The sequence below is a fragment of the Aplidium turbinatum genome, chromosome 2 (genome assembly GCF_918807975.1).
Source record: "Aplidium turbinatum chromosome 2, kaAplTurb1.1, whole genome shotgun sequence".
NCBI lineage: Eukaryota > Metazoa > Chordata > Ascidiacea > Aplousobranchia > Polyclinidae > Aplidium > Aplidium turbinatum.
This window is the reverse complement of record NC_137473.1, coordinates 42,731,508-42,750,899: the sequence shown is the minus strand read 5'-3', so window position 1 is coordinate 42,750,899 and position 19,392 is coordinate 42,731,508. Positions and strand designations below refer to the sequence as shown.

General features: G+C 42.3%; 1 protein-coding gene across 1 annotated transcript in view; it reads left to right on the top strand.

Moving 5' to 3' along the window:
• Window positions 1-19,392, top strand: part of LOC145764311 (titin-like) — a 208,059-nt gene that overhangs the window by 185,272 nt on the left and 3,395 nt on the right. Inside the window, 22 exon segments of the mRNA XM_082575929.1 lie at window positions 40-304; window positions 2,139-2,279; window positions 2,440-2,586; window positions 2,987-3,174; window positions 3,289-3,400; window positions 3,589-3,783; window positions 3,980-11,476; window positions 11,584-11,827; window positions 11,906-12,283; window positions 12,411-12,599; window positions 12,984-13,153; window positions 13,383-13,595; window positions 13,687-13,819; window positions 13,972-14,172; window positions 14,615-15,083; window positions 15,421-15,630; window positions 16,441-16,736; window positions 17,157-17,495; window positions 17,769-17,927; window positions 18,255-18,529; window positions 18,613-18,875; window positions 19,100-19,283. Coding sequence (XP_082432055.1) covers window positions 40-304; window positions 2,139-2,279; window positions 2,440-2,586; window positions 2,987-3,174; window positions 3,289-3,400; window positions 3,589-3,783; window positions 3,980-11,476; window positions 11,584-11,827; window positions 11,906-12,283; window positions 12,411-12,599; window positions 12,984-13,153; window positions 13,383-13,595; window positions 13,687-13,819; window positions 13,972-14,172; window positions 14,615-15,083; window positions 15,421-15,630; window positions 16,441-16,736; window positions 17,157-17,495; window positions 17,769-17,927; window positions 18,255-18,529; window positions 18,613-18,875; window positions 19,100-19,283 — 12,268 coding nt within the window.

Genomic DNA, 19,392 nt, shown 5'->3' with positions numbered 1-19,392 from the left:
CAGCTCATATTGCAGAATTTTATATTTTTATTTGAACAGGTTTCTAGAAATTCAGTTACCTTTTCGTGGAGAAAGCCTGTTACTGACGGCGGAAGTCGAATCAATTCTTACATAATCGAAGTTGCCAAGAAAGACTCTGGCAAATTTGTTGAGTGCGCGCGTGTCAAAGGTTCAGTTTTCAAGCACACAGTTGCAAATCTTCATGAGGGATGCGAATACGAATTCCGTATCATGGCCAAGAATGAAGCCGGCACTAGTGAACCAAAGGAGGCCTTTTCGTCGGTGATTACTAAAGATGAAAAAAGTAAGACTATACTGTCAGTCTACAACCATTAGCAAGGCTATGAAAAGAAATGGCCAGTGATTAACCTAATTTTACGCAAATTACCATGCAGATAGTAATAAACAACCAATGCGGTTTAGTGGAATTAGTATATTAATTCTTTTTTATACCAAAGGCAGGCAAGACACAACAATACCACAGGGTTGAGCATTACAACAGTATATATTTTTTTACATATTTACAAAATAGTTTAACATTCAAACGTTTTCGGCTTAACCTAAGCCTTCATCAGGAATCTGAAAATATTGATAAAATGCAATAAATTTCAACTTCTTGAAGGTAACTAGCTAACTAATTGTAAGCATCAAGAATACGCAGCGGTTAAAAGCAATAGAGTGGAAAACAAACAGACGGACGGAAAACAAAATTACATTAGAAAAAGGCAACCAACATGACTACAAACGAATTAGCACCACAGGGAACGTGATCCATCTAACTTAGTAAATGTTTAGTAGAATGGACGCGCCGCCAGCAAATAATTGTTTGTTTAAATTTGGGTTGTAGCGTTTGATTAATAGCGCTTCCTGAATTTTTGTGTCAAATTGGGATTTGCCTTTGCGTAAAATTTTAAATGAGTCAGCAGAGAATTTTCGATTTGTGCAAAAGGAACACTCCATAATATGGTCTTTGATGGCACTTTTCTTTAAGTCTCTAAAGTTCAAATGCTCCGTATTCTCGTGGTCAAATGTCTGGTGGACATACCGATGTATGTCAATGCCGAATCACACGGACATGTAAAACCCAAATTTAAACAAACAATTATTTGCTGGCGGCGCGTCCATTCTACTAAACATTTACTAAGTTAGATGGATCACGTTCCCTGTGGCAGTAGCGTAGCCAGGAATTGTGAAAGGGGGGGTTTTTGACGGCCGGCGGGCAAAGCCTACCGGCGTTTTCGCCAAAGACGACACCCAGCGGCGGGGGGCCTGGGGGGCCTCCCCCAGAAAATTTTGAAAAATTACTTTGAATTTGGTGCATTCTGAGAGCATGTTCAACAAAAATGTGGGCATAAATATTCCTGTAAAATGGTGCTGTCCGGTGGCATGGCAAACGGATAAGATCATGTTTTCTTGGGCATTTTTCGGAAATAAAGCTAAGTTTCTATGTTTTCTTGTTGCTTATTCTTGGCTGAGTTATTTGAATGTTTGGTATTGGCAAAACACGCTCTTTTAATGCAGTTTCGTTTAAAATTAGGCAAACTTTGTTTTAGAGACATAGAGACAGAAAGCATCATTCCCAATATCGTGACGTCACATGCGTGCCAAAGGGGGGGTTGTAACCCCCAAACCCCCCCCCCCCCCCCTTGGCTAGGCCACTGCCCTGTGGTGCTAATTCGTTTGTAGTCATGTTGGTTGCCTTTTTCTAATGTAATTTTGTTTTCCGTCCGTCTGTTTGTTTTCCACACTATTGCTTTTAACCGCTGCGTATTCTTGATGCTTACAATTAGTTAGCTAGTTACCTTCAAGAAGTTGAAATTTATTGCATTTTATCAATATTTTCAGATTCCTGATGAGGGCTTAGGTTAAGCCGAAAACGTTTGAATGTTAAACTATTTTGTAAATATGTAAAAAAATATATACTGTTGTAATGCTCAACCCTGTGGTATTGTTGTGTCTTGCCTGCCTTTGGTATAAAAAAGCAAACTCTCTCCCGAAACTATAATTCTTTTTTGCACTCTACAGACATCTAAAGCTATCAATTCATTTTTTCTAGACAAATCAACACGCATTTATCCAGCCGTAAATTACATAAGCTTCCTAACCGCTTTCAAATCAAAACTATGTGACTTATGCAGTTGCTCCCGAAGCTGATTTGAGAAGTATTTACAACAAGACTGTCCAAGTGAAAGCAGGGGAATCGATTCTGATTAATATTCCTATTTCGGGAAAACCACAACCTAAAATAACGTGGAAGGCAAATGGACTGGAATTGAAAGGTTTGATATGCAGGCTTAGTTATTAACAAAACAAATAAAATTATTTAAATTTTCATGTAAATTTTATCTCTGCTAAAATAGTTTCAAAAATATACAAGTGTTTTTTAAAGAAGCCTAAATTTTGTCCGCTTTGAACAATTATCAGGACTGTTTTTTGTAGAAAACGATCGCTTGTCGATGAAAACTACCGAAGACAATTCTTCTCTTTCACTCAAAGCTTCACGGAAAACAGACTCTGGAACCTATCAGCTGACCCTTGAAAACTCTGCGGGGCAGAAGACATACGATCTAAAAGTTGTAGTGCTTGGTATGCTCTTTTTTAATGAAAAATTTTCGCTTAAAAAGTTTTTGGCATAATATTGTTAAAAACTTTACATTCATATATTGATTACACAGTCCATGCAAAATATCCTAGAATGAATTAGGCCACAGTAGTTTGCGTTAAAAGAATGATAATAATGTATCATTTATTCGATATTTTATCGCTTTTACCCTTCATCGTTTTTGAAACAGCATAACCAAAATAGTTTAAATGTAGCTTAATTTATAGTTACTTTACATCTACTTACGATGCTGACGTGGCTTCGACGAAACCAAACAAACCACCTCATCCAAATTTGTGCCATCTGCAAAATAGCACTCTACTGACTGCTAAGTTCTTGTCCTAAATACGTTTTGTTTGAAATGGTTCTGATTATTTCCTGCAGATGTACCTGGACTACCTCAGGGTCCAATAATCTTTTCTCACATCTCGGCTGACAGCGTCACCTTACAGTGGCAACCACCAGACGACACTGGCGGTGGTGATGTCACTAATTACGTTGTCGATTATCGGGAGTTTGGCCGTGCCACCTGGTCACCGGTCACGTCATGCACTACTCGAACCACTGTGAAGGTGAGAGACACCAAACTTTCAACAAAACGTAAAGATTTTTTTGTGTTGTTTTTCAAAAAATTGTAGACAGTTGCGTCGATTTTCTGAGCAAAAATGAAATTGAAATTGTTTTAGGTTCCCAAGTTGCAACGCTACACAGAATATCAATTCCGGGTTGCAGCAGAGAGCAAGTACGGTATCGGAGAACCTTTGGTCTCAGATATTTGCAGAGCAGACTTTACTTACAGTAAGTATGTTTCTACAGCACTATGGTCAGTGAAAAGCACGTGGTTATAAGAGCTTGGTCGAGCTGTGCTATAGCCAAGGAAGCTATTTTTAAGCACCGTATTAAAAAAAAACTTCTATCATTAAAACCTTACTTGAAAGAATTCATTTATTGTTTTAGAATTTTGAAAATCTTGTTTTATTTTTTAGCGGCTCCACGTCAGCCTGGCACCCCCACTGTGACTTCAGTGACTCGCGACGCCGTTGCTATATCATGGGATGAGCCAACTCACGACGGAGGAAGTCCCGTTACTGGATACTATGTAGAGAGAAAAGAGAAGAACTCGATTTTATGGCAACGTGACAATCAAGACGCGGTTACAAAGTGCAGTTGCATTGTTAAAGGTGCGTAAGACCTGGTAGGCGCAAGTGGAAAAATTTAACAATTTTTTTGATTTTTTTGTTTCCAAGTACAAATACAGGTGCGTAGATTGTGGTTCTTTAGCAATACATGACAATTTTGTAAGATGTTAAAAATTTGTGTTTGAAAATTGTTGCTTTTTTACGAGTCTTTTCTTATTGTTTTTTTTTTTTTTTCTAGGACTTCTTGAAGGTCTGGAATACCAATTTCGTGTTATTGCTGAAAACAATGCGGGCTTGAGTAAGCCGGGAAATGCTAGCCGACCCGTGGAAGTGATCTCGGCTGTTGGTCCTCCCTATGACCTTGAAATCCGCGATATTTCACTTCACTCGGTGTCATTATCCTGGAAAAAACCTCTTGCCGATGGAGGAAGCAAGATCGCTTATTATTTCATAGAACGACGTCATGTACCGGACGGAAGATGGCTGAAATGCAACTTTACCAACGTCACTGATTGCGCCTTCGACGTCACTGGATTAACCCCGAACGATTCGTATGAATTCAGAGTAACTGCACGTAACGCTATTGGGACGGTCGGGCAACCTTCTGCAGTGTTAGGGCCAATTCTTTGCAAACCGGAGTACAAAGCACCAACCATTGAATTCGATAGCCGTCTTATGTCCGATGTTATTACGATTCGAGCAGGCAATGTGTTGAGACTTGAAGCAGAGATCACCGGAAAGCCCCAACCAAACGTATTTTGGTCAAAGGGGGACATTGAACTGGAAGATTCTGATCATCTTACTATTGTAACTACTAATGTGTCCACTGCTTTAATTGTCAAAGACGTAACTTGTGACGACAGTGGGCGATACGCTCTTTTGTTACGAAACGAGTGTGGTGAAAAGCGAGTAACAGCCAACGTCAAGGTTTTGGATAAACCTGGAAAACCAAACGGTCCAATCGTCTTCAGTCGTGTGAGTGCCGGAAAGTGCAACCTTTCATGGGAGCCTCCGTTGGAGGATGGAGGAGCGAGCATTCTCCATTATGTAATAGAAAAGCGCGAAACTTCACGGGTTAGTTGGGTACCGGTGCATAAGATGATTCCCCAGTGCAGTTGCTCAGCACTAAATTTGGTTGAAAATAACGAATATATTTTCCGTGTATCTGCAGTTAACAAATACGGCCAGGGTCAGCCGTTGGAATCTGACATTCTTGTTGCAAAGAATCAGTTTTGTGCTCCTGGGCCTCCATCCACACCAGAAGTGATCGCATCAACCAATGAGTCGATCACCATCAGCTGGCTTCCTCCTCAAAGCGATGGTGGAAGTCCTGTGAAGAACTACGTCTTAGAAAAACGAGACAAGCAAGGCTTTCGGTGGATCAGATGCAAAACGAAAGAAGAATTTACTGATCTTCGCTACCGCGCGACTGGCTTACGTCACAAATCGTTGGTAGAATTCCGAGTGGCAGCAGAAAACTTAGCAGGGTGTGGAACATTCAGCGAAGCCAGTGCTTTTGCTTGCGTACAGGATCCGCTGTTTCCGCCAGCATCTCCGTCCAATCTTAAAGTCACTGACTCGACAAAATGCAGCATTTCATTGTCATGGAAAGCTCCTTTATTTGACGGAGGAGACGAAGTTACCGGTTATGTTCTGGAGTATTGTGAATGTGATGACGATGGCGACAGGGAATGGCAGAAAGCGCACAGAGCGAAGTGCATCACGAACAAAGAGTTTACTGTGAGCGGCCTGAAAGAACGGAAAGAATACAAGTTCAGAGTGTTTGCTGTTAATTCCGTTGGCATGAGTAAAGATGCAGACACTTTACAAGAGAAAGTTGCAGCCACAGACATTTTGATCGAACCGGAATTGACAATCGATGATCAGTTCAAGAAAACAGTAAGCATCCACGCCGGTAGACCTCTTCGCTTATACGTCTTTGTTCATGGCAGACCTGCTCCTGCAGTTGAATGGAACAAAGCACCCCATGGTCAAGATATGAAAACGCGAGCTTACATTGAGACCCACGAGGCTGCGACTAAGCTGGAAATTGAAAAGACAGATCGTTACGACGCAGGCAAATACACGTTGACGGTGGAAAATCCTTGTGGAAAGAAAAGTCTTTCCATAAATGTTCGCATTTATGACACTCCTGGAAAGCCGGGACCAATAAATATACAACAGATGACACGGAACTCTGTGACTTTAAATTGGGAACCTCCTGAAATAGACGGAGGATCATCTGTCAGCAATTACATTGTTGAAAAACGTGAAGCAGCGCGACGATCTTGGAGCACTGTGACGACTAAGTGTCCAAAATTGACTTACAAAATATCTGGACTTTTGGAGGGTGCTTCGTACTTTTTCAGAGTACTCGGTGAAAACGAATACGGTGTCGGAGAGGGCCAAGAAACGGAAAATGCTGTCAAGATATTTGAACAACCTTCGTCGCCATTGTCGGTAGAAGCAACAAACATCACTGCAACGACTGTCTCGTTAGCTTGGGAACGTCCCGATCACGATGGTGGCTCTCGTATCGAAGGCTACACTGTCGAGATGCTGGAAAAGCAGACAGATAAGTGGATTGGGGTTTCGAAAACCAAAGACTTGTGTTGCACTGTGAAAGGTTTGAAGGACGGTGGAGAGTATTACTTTAGAGTGCGAGCTAAAAATGAAAGCGGCTTAAGTGAACCGAAAGAAATGCTCTCATCGATCCTTACGCGCGATCAACTCTCTGCACCCGAGATCGACACATCATCAGTACCTCAAAAAATATTGAATGTAAAATCTGGTTCTCCGATTCAGTTAAATCTTCCTGTACGCGGTCAACCACTCCCAACAATCGCCTGGACGAAAAATGATGAAAATATTAAGGAGGATTTGCATCGAACCACTATCAAGAACACAGCTCTATCAACTATGTTAGAAATTCGTGAAGCGACAGTAGAAGATTATGGGGATTATCGTGTTACCGGAACCAACTCACAAGGGACGTGCACTCATCTTATTCAAGTTGTTATTCTTGACGTTCCCCAGTCTCCAAGCGGTCCGGTTGACATCACAGATGTGACTGCTAATTCTGTAACTTTGCATTGGAAACCTCCCAAGTACGATGGGGGAGCGGCCATTAGCAATTACGTTGTTGAGAAACGAGAAACTCACAAGCCAAATTGGTCAAATGTCAGCGCCACAGTTACTAGAACAAACATGAAAGTGGTTGGGTTGAAAGAAGACACAGAATACATGTTCCGCATTTGTGCTCAAAACAGATTTGGCGTTGGAAAGCCGCTCTTGTCGGAAGGTGTAGAAGTGAAAAGCCAATACAAGGTTCCCGGTCCGACCAGCCAGCCTCAAGTGAGCTCCGTATCGAAGGATAGCATGACGGTGATATGGATGGAACCTGTTAGCGACGGTGGATCCGATGTTACTGGCTATATTGTGGAACGCAAAGAACCGAAAGCCTCACGATGGATTCGAGCGACTCGAAGTCCTATTACCCAGACGCGTTATGTCAGTTGTGGTTTAATCGAAGGGGTTGAGTACGTCCATAGGATCATTGCTGTAAACGCAAAGGGTGAAGGCAAACCAAGCAAAGAAACGGAACCCGCTACTTGCCAAGAACCCGTAGCGCCACCAAGTGAGCCACGTAACTCACGAGTTGTTGACGTCACAAAGTCAACACTTTCGCTTGCCTGGGACAAGCCAGAGTTTGCAGGAGGAAGCAAGTTACTCGGCTACTTTATCGAAATGAGGAAGAATGACAGTTGGTGGGAACGTTGCAATACAACTCCAATCCGCATCACCGAGTACACTCTCAAAGGTTTGCCCGAAGGTGGTCAGTATTATTTGAGGGTGATGGCCGCCAACGCCGGGGGTGTTGGACTAGCAGATGAGATCAAGTCTCCAGTTGTCATAAAAGATGAAAGCGGCCCACCGTCTGTTGAATCATCTGTCATGGAACGTATTGTTGTTCGCAGCGGAGGCATTCTCAACATACGTGTTCCCTTCAAATGTAGACCCTCCCCGCAAGTAGAATGGATAAAACCGATTGGACATCCGTACGACTTGAAAATTCGTGGTATGGCAGCGCTTCATCCAGACGTGGCGGAGATGGTAATTAAGAAAGTTGACCGGCGTGACGCAGGAGAATATAGGGCTTTGATTTCCAATAAATTTGGTGAAGCTTCAGTAACTATTCCTGTTCACGTCATCGGTAGGCCTGATCCCCCAGAAGGCCCGATGCAGTTTGGCGACATACAGGCGACATCTCTTAGCATAGTGTGGAAAGCAGTTATCAACGACGGAGGAAGTGAGATCACCAATTATGTTGTGGAGAAACGTGAAGTTGGGAAAACTTCCTGGTTCACTGTTGACTCCAAGGTGCGCGCAACACAATGTGCTGTCAAAGGATTAACCGAAAGCGAAGGATATTACTTTAAAGTTTATGCTGAAAATGCGTTTGGACTCAGCGATCCTCTAGAATGTTCTGATCCTGTGGTGCCCAAAAACCCACTATACCCTCCTCAGCCACCCCTTATTGTTGAAATCACCGAAGCTTGGAAAGATAGAATCTGCTTGTCATGGCCGCGCTCCAAAGATGACGGAGGGTCACGTGTCACCGGATACTTTGTTGAAAGAAAAGAAGTTTGCTCTGAGCGATGGGTTCGTGTTAACAAAGTTCTTACCAAAAATTTAAGTTTTACCGTTCAGAATTTGGTAGAAAATGCCGAATATCAATTCCGTGTCATCGCCCTCAACGACGTTGGAGAAAGTGAGCCTTCTATCGCGACGGAAGCTATTGTCTGCAAAGATCCATTTGGCAAGGCTTCTCCTCCACAAGATCTGGAAGTTCATCACGTCACTAAAGATTCTATTTCGTTGGCGTGGAACAAGCCAGAATGCGACGGCGGGTCACGTGTCCAAGGCTACGTCATAGAACACCGCGAGTGCGGAATGACCATGTGGAAGCGAAGTCACGAGGATGTGATCTTGGATCGCATATATCAAGTTGGAGGATTGGACCAAGGAGCAGAGTATGAATTCCGAGTATTTGCCGTCAACAATCAAGGGATGTCGTGGCCAAAGCAGCTGGAAGCGCCAGTATCGACAAAAAAAGCGGATGGTGAAAAACCACAAGTTGTGGAACCGCTTGAGAAGGTGACTGGAATGAAAGGCTCTACAGCTGTCCTTACATGCAAGGTCTCTGGACGACCCATGCCTGATTTGACATGGACAAGGCGTGGAAAAGAACTTCAAAGCGGCAGAAAATATAAATTCAGATCAGAAGGTCAAATAAACTCGCTTTGCATCGCAGATTTAGAAGCTAGTGATGAAGGAGCTTATTATGCAATTGCAAAGAACAATGTTGGAACGGCTGAAACTGAAGGGAGTTTAATAGTTGAAGGAGCTCCAGCAATAGACGAAGAAAATGTACGTTTCAAGAATAATATCCGCGGTAAACACGGTCAGACACTGCGGATACACGTCCCTTATGTGGGTAGGCCAACTGCCCGGGTATCTTGGACAAAAGACGGCAAACAAATTAATGATGACAGACATGAAATCGAAACAACAGAAACGTATACGCATTGCGTTATCAATTCGGCAGATAGGAGAAAAGATGCTGGGAAATACCTGGTTGAGTTGTCGAATCCTCACGGATCCAACAGTTTCCCTATATCTGTTGTCATTCACGACGTTCCGTCACAACCACGTGATCCAGAAACAAGCGACATTAAACTTGATAGTTTGGTACTAAGTTGGAAGGAACCTGCAGATGATGGTGGAGCGCCTGTTTCCAAATATATGATCGAGAAGAGGGATATTGACGACCCCGATAACAAATGGACACTGGTCACTTCCTGTACAACAACCACAAAATATAAGGTTGAGCGACTTCTTGAAAAACACGCTTACTATTTCCGTATTTTCGCTGAAAATTGCTATGGCTTGTCTAAGCCTCTTGAAACTGATGCACCAGTAGCAGCTAAGCCCGTTCATGATCCTCCTCAGCCGCCTACTCAGCCGAAAGCAAGCGGAGTGTCTAAGGAGGGCTGCATACTGACTTGGAAACAGCCAAAGGCCAATGTCGGACTCAGAGTGTCGAATTATATAGTTCAACGTCGTGACACCAAGCGACCACGATGGATGCAAATAAACAAAGAGACGTTGACTCAATCCGTGTATGACGTCACTGGTCTAGTGGAAGGCCTTTCGTATGAATTTAGAGTTATTGCCGAAAATTCCGCTGGTGCATCAGAACCATCGGAGGTATCGGAGAGAGTGACACCCAAAGATGACATTCGCATCACCGCGCCAAAGTTTGTGGAAGACTTGCGAGACGTAGTCACAAAGCCTGGTCATAATGCCACGTTCAGTGCTAAGATAAGTGGCCAACCTAAACCTATCATCAAATGGTACAAAGGAGGGCGAGAAATTTGGGGCTGTTCAAAATACCAAATGCACGAAGGCAAAGGGAACCACTATTCGTTGGTGATATCTGATACGACCGTTGATGATGAGTGTCCGTACACAGTGCGAGCCACAAATCAAGGAGGATCCATCTCGTGTACAGCAGAGCTAACAATGCAGCTTCCCGCGCAAGTAAACCTTCCCAAGTACCTTCTAAGCGAAGCGGTGACCTGCAAGGTTCATGAAGTGGTGAGTGTTAAAATCCCTTTTCAGGGAAAACCACAACCGGAAGTGACGTGGACCAAAGCAGGCAAGTTTGTCAGCGCTGATTCACGTCATCAGTTCATCACGACGTCTTCGTTTTCAACCATGACGATTACAAACTCTGAAAGAAGCGATTCTGGCTTTTTTAATGTGACGGTTCAGAATCGGTTTGGCAGCAATCAAGCCACTGTTGAGCTTTTAGTTGGCGATTGTCCCGCTAAACCAGAAAATCTTACCGTTTCTAATATCACGAGAGACTCTGTAGATTTAACGTGGAAAGAACCTTCTGATAGTGGTGGCAAACCTGTATTGAAATATATTATTGAAATGTCGACTGCCTCAAGTGAGAGGTGGCTTAAAGTATCTTCGTCTGGAACTACTCATTACACAGTGTGCAATCTATCAGGAAAAACGACCTATCAGTTTCGTGTTTGCGCCGAAAATGAATATGGACCAAGCCTTCCGTCTCTTTCGTCCATTTCCATCACGACAAAAGACGACCGGTTAATGGCGTCCAATTATGACGACATGGTCGACGCCACGGAAAAGTTCATGGTTTGTGATCCTGAAATTCATCGTGACGTAAGCGTCGCCGATAAGTACCAAATCATGGAAGAACTAGGGCGAGGAACGTTTGGGACCGTCCATCGCGCTAAGGAAATCTTAACCGGAAAGATGTGGGCAATAAAACTTATCCACTTCACGGAGGAGTCAGATAAAGCGCCGATTCATCGCGAAATTGAAATCATGCGGAAGCTGCAACATCCTAAAGTTCTCCAGCTTCATGAAGTGTTTGACTTAAAAGGAGAAACAGCTCTCGTCATTCAGTTTGTGTCTGGAGGAGACTTACTGGAGAGGATCACCGGCTTGAACTTTGACCACAGCGAAAACATGTGTGTTTATTTCATGAAGCAAATTTGCCAGGCACTGGCCTACATCCATTCCAAGAAGATTGTACACCTCGACGTTAAGCCAGAAAATATTCTCTTCGTCACCCGAAAGAGCAAAAAAATCAAACTCATCGACTTCGGAGTATCAAGACAAATAAAAACCGGAGAAGGTGAGTTGACTGCGAGAGCTGAAAGCTTTATGCATATTTAGAGCATTTTTGAAAGAGTTCAGTTTTCCCGTTTTGGTGTAGCATTACTTTGAACATATTTTTCACAGGGCTTCGAATTGCTTTCGGAACTCCAGATTTCTGCGCACCAGAAGTGATTCAGAATGACACGGTTGGCTATCCTACGGATATGTGGTCGGCTGGAGCATTGACATACTTACTTCTTACTGGGATATCCCCATTCAAGGGAGAGAATGATGGCGAAACATTGAGAAATGTCGCTGGGGTCGAATGGGATTTTGACCATGAAGCTTGGAGGTTCATATCCGATGACGCGTTGGATTTCATCGATCGGTGAGTGTTTCTGCACCACCTGGTGTTGGGTTGGTTGTCTGCCTCGGTTTGGTTGTTTTCAAATCATTGTTTTCACAGATTGCTTGTAAAGGAGAAACGAGAGAGAATGACTGCAGAAGATGCATTACAGCATCCGTGGATGCGTTCTTTGCATCCAGAAGTGGACGAACGTCTCATTGAACAACGCTCGGTTATCATTCAAACTACAAGACATCGAAAGTTTTATCAGACAATAAGAAAACAAGATTTGTCCACAATCATAGTATCCCTCGGCCGGTATGCTTCAGGTGGTGCCCTGCGCTCACTCAAAGACAAGTCTGTGGCCAAAGTAAAGATCGAACCGGTGGACATGACCCCCCATCTCATGCCAATGCACCACGTGTTTGTAAAGGAAGGAGATGATGCCAAGCTGACGTGTCGCATCGTAGAAGCCAACCATGAAGAGACAGTGACGTGGTAAGTTACCGACAAATGAGAGCTTCGACCCATCTACTTGCTTATCTAGTGGAATGCTGCTTGTGGTGACTGGCGATACTAACTGACGGTGTAATATGTCTTATTTGTTTTTTTTTGCTATTTTTAGGTACAAGGACAACATCAAGCTGACGAATGACGTCAAGTACGAGATGACGTACGACCATCACACGTGTGCAGCATCCCTCTACGTCAAGGGTATTGTTGCCGCTGACGACGGAACTTACAGGTGTAAAGTGGAAAATTCTTTTGGATCCAACACTCGGTCCTGCGAAATTTGTGTTGAGATGAAGAACAGGTAATATTGCTGTCAAATGAATACTTTTGCCACTTCTCTTTATTTATTAAGTATACGTACTAAGTTTCATGTTTTATTAATAATGCTTAATTGACATAACACTCTAAAGTTTTTGCTCGAAGTCAATCGAGATGATGATGAATAAAATAAATTGCAAAATAATGTAATGCTGTGTAGGAGATAGCTAGTCGTCGATGGTATAAAGATTGACTTCGAGCAAAGACTTTAGAGTTTTATATCATTTGATGATTCGTTGAAGTTTTAGATTTGTGATCGCCCATAGAGGAAGTGCCTTAGTGCGTGATCCTTTCTATGACTTTAGCATCTCTTCAATAAGGCTTTAATTGTCGTCACTTATTACATAACTTATTGTTTCTTTGTTAGGGAATGGACACGAACCCGACGAGGTATCTACATGAGCAAGCACAAGAAGCGCAGCAGGCGACCCGGTCCTGGTGAGGTATCCAGGATAGTAAAGTCCCCTCCCGAATTCACCTTGCCTCTCTATAACCGCACCGTGTACACTGGAGAAAATGCAACCTATTCGATAACAGGTTAGCTGTGGCGCTTGCCGGAACGCCTTTGGTTAAACTGACTGAATTTTTGTAAACTGACAATACCGCTAACCATTCTACCACTAGACGTTGATGCTCGTTACAAACTAAGAGCCACAATGCTTCAGGGTTTCCACACAGACGCATATTTTTCAGCCTATGTGCTGTTTTAATTTCACTACACTGTGGAAGATATACGTCGTAATCAAACGTTTTGTTTATTTTATAGTGACTGTCCATCCAGCACCAGAAATCACGTGGTATCACAATGGGCAGAAAATAAAATCAGCGGCTGATGAAACGCGCTACACAGAAATAGAAGAGAAAGGACTCTACACTCTCGAAATTAAGAACTGCCAACTGGATGACAGCGGAGAAGTCTCAATTGTAGCCAGGAATCTATACGGAGAAGACAGCTGTAAAGCATCTCTGGTAGTCAATGGTGAGTCTTACGAGAAAATCCACATACATTATAAATGTATTGCTGAATGGATCATTTTAGCAGTTAAGTGATGTACGACTTTTCGCCGCAGCTAAACCCGCCAAAGAGGACCTAAGTGTTCGTCCGATGTTCCGTCGTCTCCTCGCCAATCAGGAAACTGAGGAAGGCGAAAACGCTCGATTCGACATTAGAGTTACTGGATTTCCGAAACCAACCATCGAATGGTAAGTTGTACAGCACTACAACGACGAGTATTAGAAGCATGTTTCAAAACGCTAGAATTGGTCCAAGATGAAGCAAAATTTGTTTTGTGTTCAGCCAAAACAACGCTAGTTTGCTTTTAACGTTCTGCTTCATGATTTAGTAACTTTTGCAGGGAGAAAGATGGCAAACCGATTCGTGCCGATCATCATCATGACATCGAGTGGGAAGATCAGCACTCGTGTTTCCTTCTCATCCGGGACACTTTCCAACAAGACAGTGGCCAGTACAAGGTTACCGCTACCAACTCGGCGGGAACCGCTAGTTGCCAGGCAACACTTCAAGTACATGGCCTTACCTACAAAAAGAGGAAAAAGTGAGTAAACAATGTGGCAAATTGTTTTGTTGGTTGGTTTGGTTTTGAATCTTTATCCTACTGATAGTTTCGCATACTTAAGAGGCTTTTGACGCAGGGCCGGTTACCGATATTGACAGAGTGGAGTTTCCTATTGTTGAAGTGTTACTGTCGGAGAATTCTTCCACCCATTAGGTGCCGCAGAATGGAGAGCAGTCCTTAGAATGCTTGCTCAAGCGCACACCGCGAGAGTCGAGCCAGTGCCGCTTCATCTTGAATCTTTTTCGTTCACAAAGTCACGTGCTAACCATCCTAGCTATCGAGGCGTACACTATTACTTATAATAGTCTGATCTAGGAACATCCTTTCTTTACAAGTTTCATGAACAGTCACTTAGTTTTGTGAATGAAGAAATGTGCATAGTATCATGGTTCATTGATCTGACATGTTATTTTACTTTCAGGCCGAGAAAGGATGCTGACTTAATAATGCGCGAAAAAACTTACAAGTTCGCTGACAAGCTGTCGGCTCAGACAAGCGGAGCTGTCGACGTCAGACTCAACACTGCGGCAAAAGAAGCTTTGCTCAGTGCTTCAGTGCAAAGCATGACGTACCGGGAGCCTATCACCGATACAGCGGAGAGAGAAGAAAAGGAAAAGCGAAAAGAAGAATCACGACGGGAGTTGAACCTGCGCATGCCTTACCAAGTTCCTGAACCTATTCTAAGATCTGAAAAGTCGCTGAAGGAAAATTTCGAACTGAAAAATTTCGTCCCACTCAGCGATCTTAAATGGTACAAGAAAGTTCGAGACAGCAAAGAAATCTATCATCCCACCGACATAACGAGGGAAGAGCGAAGAAGTTATCGATTGAAGCGCAGATTCGTTCCTGATCTTGCTTACACTATTCCAGACAAGAGACTCGGAACATCAATTCCGTAAGTTGAATCATAATCAATAGAGCAAAACTTTTCCGGTTTTAATGACTGAAGTTAGTTTTGTTAGTGATAACATCTAAGGGAAGTTTCCTATTCATATGAAGTGTTGGTTGACTAGGCTTTCAGGATAAGACTAGGCCCCTTCGGAGCAAAAACGAAGAAAAAGAGATAAGTCATATTGCATTACCTGTAGGCAACATTGTAAGCATTAACCTACCAGTGACGTTTTACGCAGCATTATATGTTTCTATTACGTCATTAATCATTATGGTTCCAAACTAGAAATTTCCATATCAATTTCCCCAAAGCGAAACTAAAACATAAATATTTACAGTCGAGGAAGACCAATGCGAAGCGTTGATGACATCATAGTAGGTACACCGTCGTCGTCCCATATTGACGTCGATTTAAGTTGCGATGAGAAAGATGTGCAGAGAAAAAGGCTGAGGTCACTGTCACCTCCACGACGCCGTCGCGGAAGCTTACCGTTCGTTAGGCCTCAATGGAAGCAATACTTCAAGCCAATGTCTGACGATGATGAGGTAAAAAAACACTTTTTACTCATTTTTGATGTTAGAGAATTGATTAAAATGTGTTTGCTTGAAGTCTTTCTGATCCGCGACTAAGTAAAACACTCCTGCATATATTCTTACAGCACACGGCATTGCTTACATGCGTCGCAAAAATCGCACCTTCCTAAAGCATTTGGTTTGTTTGTTTAACATTAACCATTCCTGTATCATTCACAATAGCAGTATGCAATGGGTGTTGTATCACACTATTGCCAGAGAACTCAAAATTTGCTGTAAAAGTGTTTTTTCAAATGTTTTTTTTTTAATCATTGAAAAAATCTGTTTTTTCTGGAAGTACTTATAATAATACTAATAATGTTTTTTTTTTTTACAATTGATCTAGTTTAGATGGTTTGGATGGTTAAGTTATTAACTGAAGGTAGCTGTTGAAATCGTTTGGTTGATTGCAATGTTTTTCTTCGATGCTCAGTTTATCTCACCAGTTAACTTGTATTTGTTTTCATTTTAAAATAGAAATGCTATTACTTTTTTAATAACGTTGAAAAGAAACCGGAATATTTTCTAATGAAAGAACGTTTACTTCAGTGCATCTTATTTTCAAGTCATTTTCAGCGCATTTTATCTTGTTAATATTATTCCCACAGAATGCGATGCAAAACAAATCTTACATTGTCTTATTATTGACGATAAAACCATCCAGAAATAAGAAGTGTCATTGAGAAATTAAAATCTCTTACCAACGAAAACAAATTTTAAGGTTCTATATCCTATGCTACACGAGGCTGTAGCATATTGATTTCTACTTATTTTATCTTATAGGTTCTGCAACCTCTTCAAAATTACCTTGACGAAAAAGATGCCAAAGACTATATGAAGGAGGCTGAAGAAAGAGACAGCACAAAGAAAGATGTTGAAGACTACAAAAGTTACTGCGACATCTTGAGAGAACAAAGAGATTCTTTCAGAGCCCCCTCTGAAACGCACGACGAGATGGTGCAAGAAAAGTTTCAATATAAACCTGTAAAGATTCCAAAGAAGCCTGATTCCTCTGAGTCCTTCCTCAACCTGAGGTTGAAACACGATCAAGTTCTCAACTCGAAGCGAAGATCTTCTAAGTGAGTGGTTTGTTTTGTGTCGTTGAATAGTGCTTGAAATTGCAATAGTTACATTTTTTTCTTTTCTTTTTTGTTAAGGGCGTTTCTTTGCGTGATGTCTTGTGCGAGAAGAAATGTTGAGAGAAATAAAAATTTTGCTTTTATAGTTTTATTGGTTGATTGGTAATTTGTGATTAAATTGCATCTACTGTGTGTCATGACATTATTACTGTAGTCTAGAAGCAATTTGTCTCCGGTTTTCGCTTTGCACACCTGAATCGTAGTTAAGATTCTTTGGACAACGTATTTTCTGGTGGTGGAAACATCCACTCACCGTGAACAGAAATAAGCAAAACTTGACGTATTATTTTCGTATTAAATAGGCTTTAAAATCGTACTAATGTTTACTTTATGACCTTCTAACCACTGTCAACGTTTCAGAACAAAGGAGCGCTTCGGCGAAACGTCTATGACAGTAGATTCTGACGACGAGTTGCTGCGTCCGATATCCTTCGATGCTTGGAAGTACGAAGGCACTGACGTAAAGATCGCGACAGAGAAGCAGTCGCGTTTGCCCGCCGTGGTGTACTCGTCGTCGGAAAGCGAAGACGAACGAGAATACCAACGCAAGCGACGCGAACGCCAGAAGCGACGACAAGAAGAAGAGATCGTAGAAATGACAATCGAATCTTCGCGAAAGTCCGCGTCGTCGGAGAAACGATCACGCAGGAAGAAGATGCGTGAGGAACCTGAATACATGACAAAACTGAGACGACGAAGGTGATTAAACTTAAAAGATAAAAGACTGTCATGGTTATAAATTGTGATTTGGCGAAGAATAGTTAAACAACTTGCGGATTGCGGTTTGCTTGTAGTGGAAAACACTTGTGGGTTGATTGAATAATTTTGCCTTCCAGAAATGTATTCGTTCAGAGTTCCTTCACATACAAAATTTTCTTTCACGAGATACAAAATTTACTTTTGCAACATTTTCTAAAGTGCGGAGAAGAGTAAATAGGTTTTGGTTTTAAAATTTTTTAACTTTTTTATCAGATCGTTCGAGTTTGAAGAACTGATGCGGCCAATATCCGAGGTTGTTATGACAAAGCAACGAAGGAGACCGATTTCTCCGTCTTCTTCATCAGAAGATAGTGAAGAAGATTATCGCAGAAAACAGGCTTCCAGAATGGCCAGAAAGTCACGAAGATCAAGGTACTCAAACTTCTTTCACTTAGCGTTTGAAGAACCGTGTTTCTAGGCAACTCAGTGTTATTGTCTTACCCCACGTCCTTGGTAACTACGAGATAATGAGCGTCGATTGAAATTTTTATCTTTAAATGTGAGCTGCAACGATGTATTGCAGTGATATTTTTGCTAATTTTCTTGCCGAGTCATGTTATGATCGTTTATTTTGATGGTAGAAGGTTTCTTTTTACGGTTTTTCATTAACAAAAACAGCGAAGATCTCCTCAATGTTTTTGGCTTGCTATGCCATTGTAAACTGTGTTTGTGTGTGACAAATGGTCGCTGTTCCAGGAGGAGCCATAATGGCGAATATGAGGAAGATCTTTCATCCGGGATCGAGTTTACGAGCTCTCGACTTAAGACTGACTTCGATTACGGAGTGACATCATCGGCTGCTGACTACGCGCCAACTTTCGAACTGCGCATGCGCTCGCACGTTGTGCCAGCAGGCATGAGCACAAAAATGAGCGCGTTTGTGCGTGGCCGGCCGGAACCAAAGATCACGTGGTATAAAAATGGCTCAGAATTAGCTCCTGGAGGAACCAAGTACCACATCAGCAATATAGGAGGTAATTTTTCAAAATTGTTTCAATACCTTTGTAGCAAAATATAACTAGTTCCGGTCTATTAACCACACTCACGTATTGCAAAGGTGTGACCTCGTTAGAAATCGTGCGAGCACACGAGGGCGATAGTGGGACGTACAGATGTTGTGCGCGGAACAGGAAAGGAGAAGCATCTGATTACGCAACTCTTGACGTCACCGGGTCCGAGTTCGAATCGAGCTCATCCAAGCGTAACGTGGATAACTTCCACATGACGATGGAACGAATAGACGCAAGCACGTCATTGTCGAGGTAGGAATTCGCCTTTGTTGAGTGAACAATGTTTTACAATGCAAACCAGCTGGAGAATGTTTGATAAAATGCAACGTATTCGATAAAAATTTAATGATTGTATTAGCTCGGTATTTTACGAATTAAGATTGGACCTGTATTTATGAATCGAGGAAAATACGATTTGCTTTACCTGTACGAGCTCAGCAAATTTGATTGTATCACCAAAGATGACGTCATGAATTATCATCTCTGTTTCGGCCAAGCATTGATGTTTGTTCGGTTTGTAGATCTCGGATGAAGAGTTCAGCTGCTGACGCTTTTACTGCATCTTTTTCCTCTGGAACAAGCGATCATATGAGGACAATGCCCTCCCCTTCCGTAGCAGGATCTCCATATTTCATCATTAGCCCGAAGAATCAGATTGTTCTTGAAGGGGACAATGCTAGGTTCACCGCGCAATGTGACGGAACACCTTCGCCTAAAGGTATTTTTCGTATATGGATATTTGGATATGTTGCCTTGGATGAAACATTAGCTACCAGCAAGAAGCTTAATGTATTGACAGAAGGCGTTGCATTGTTTCTCTTGCTTAC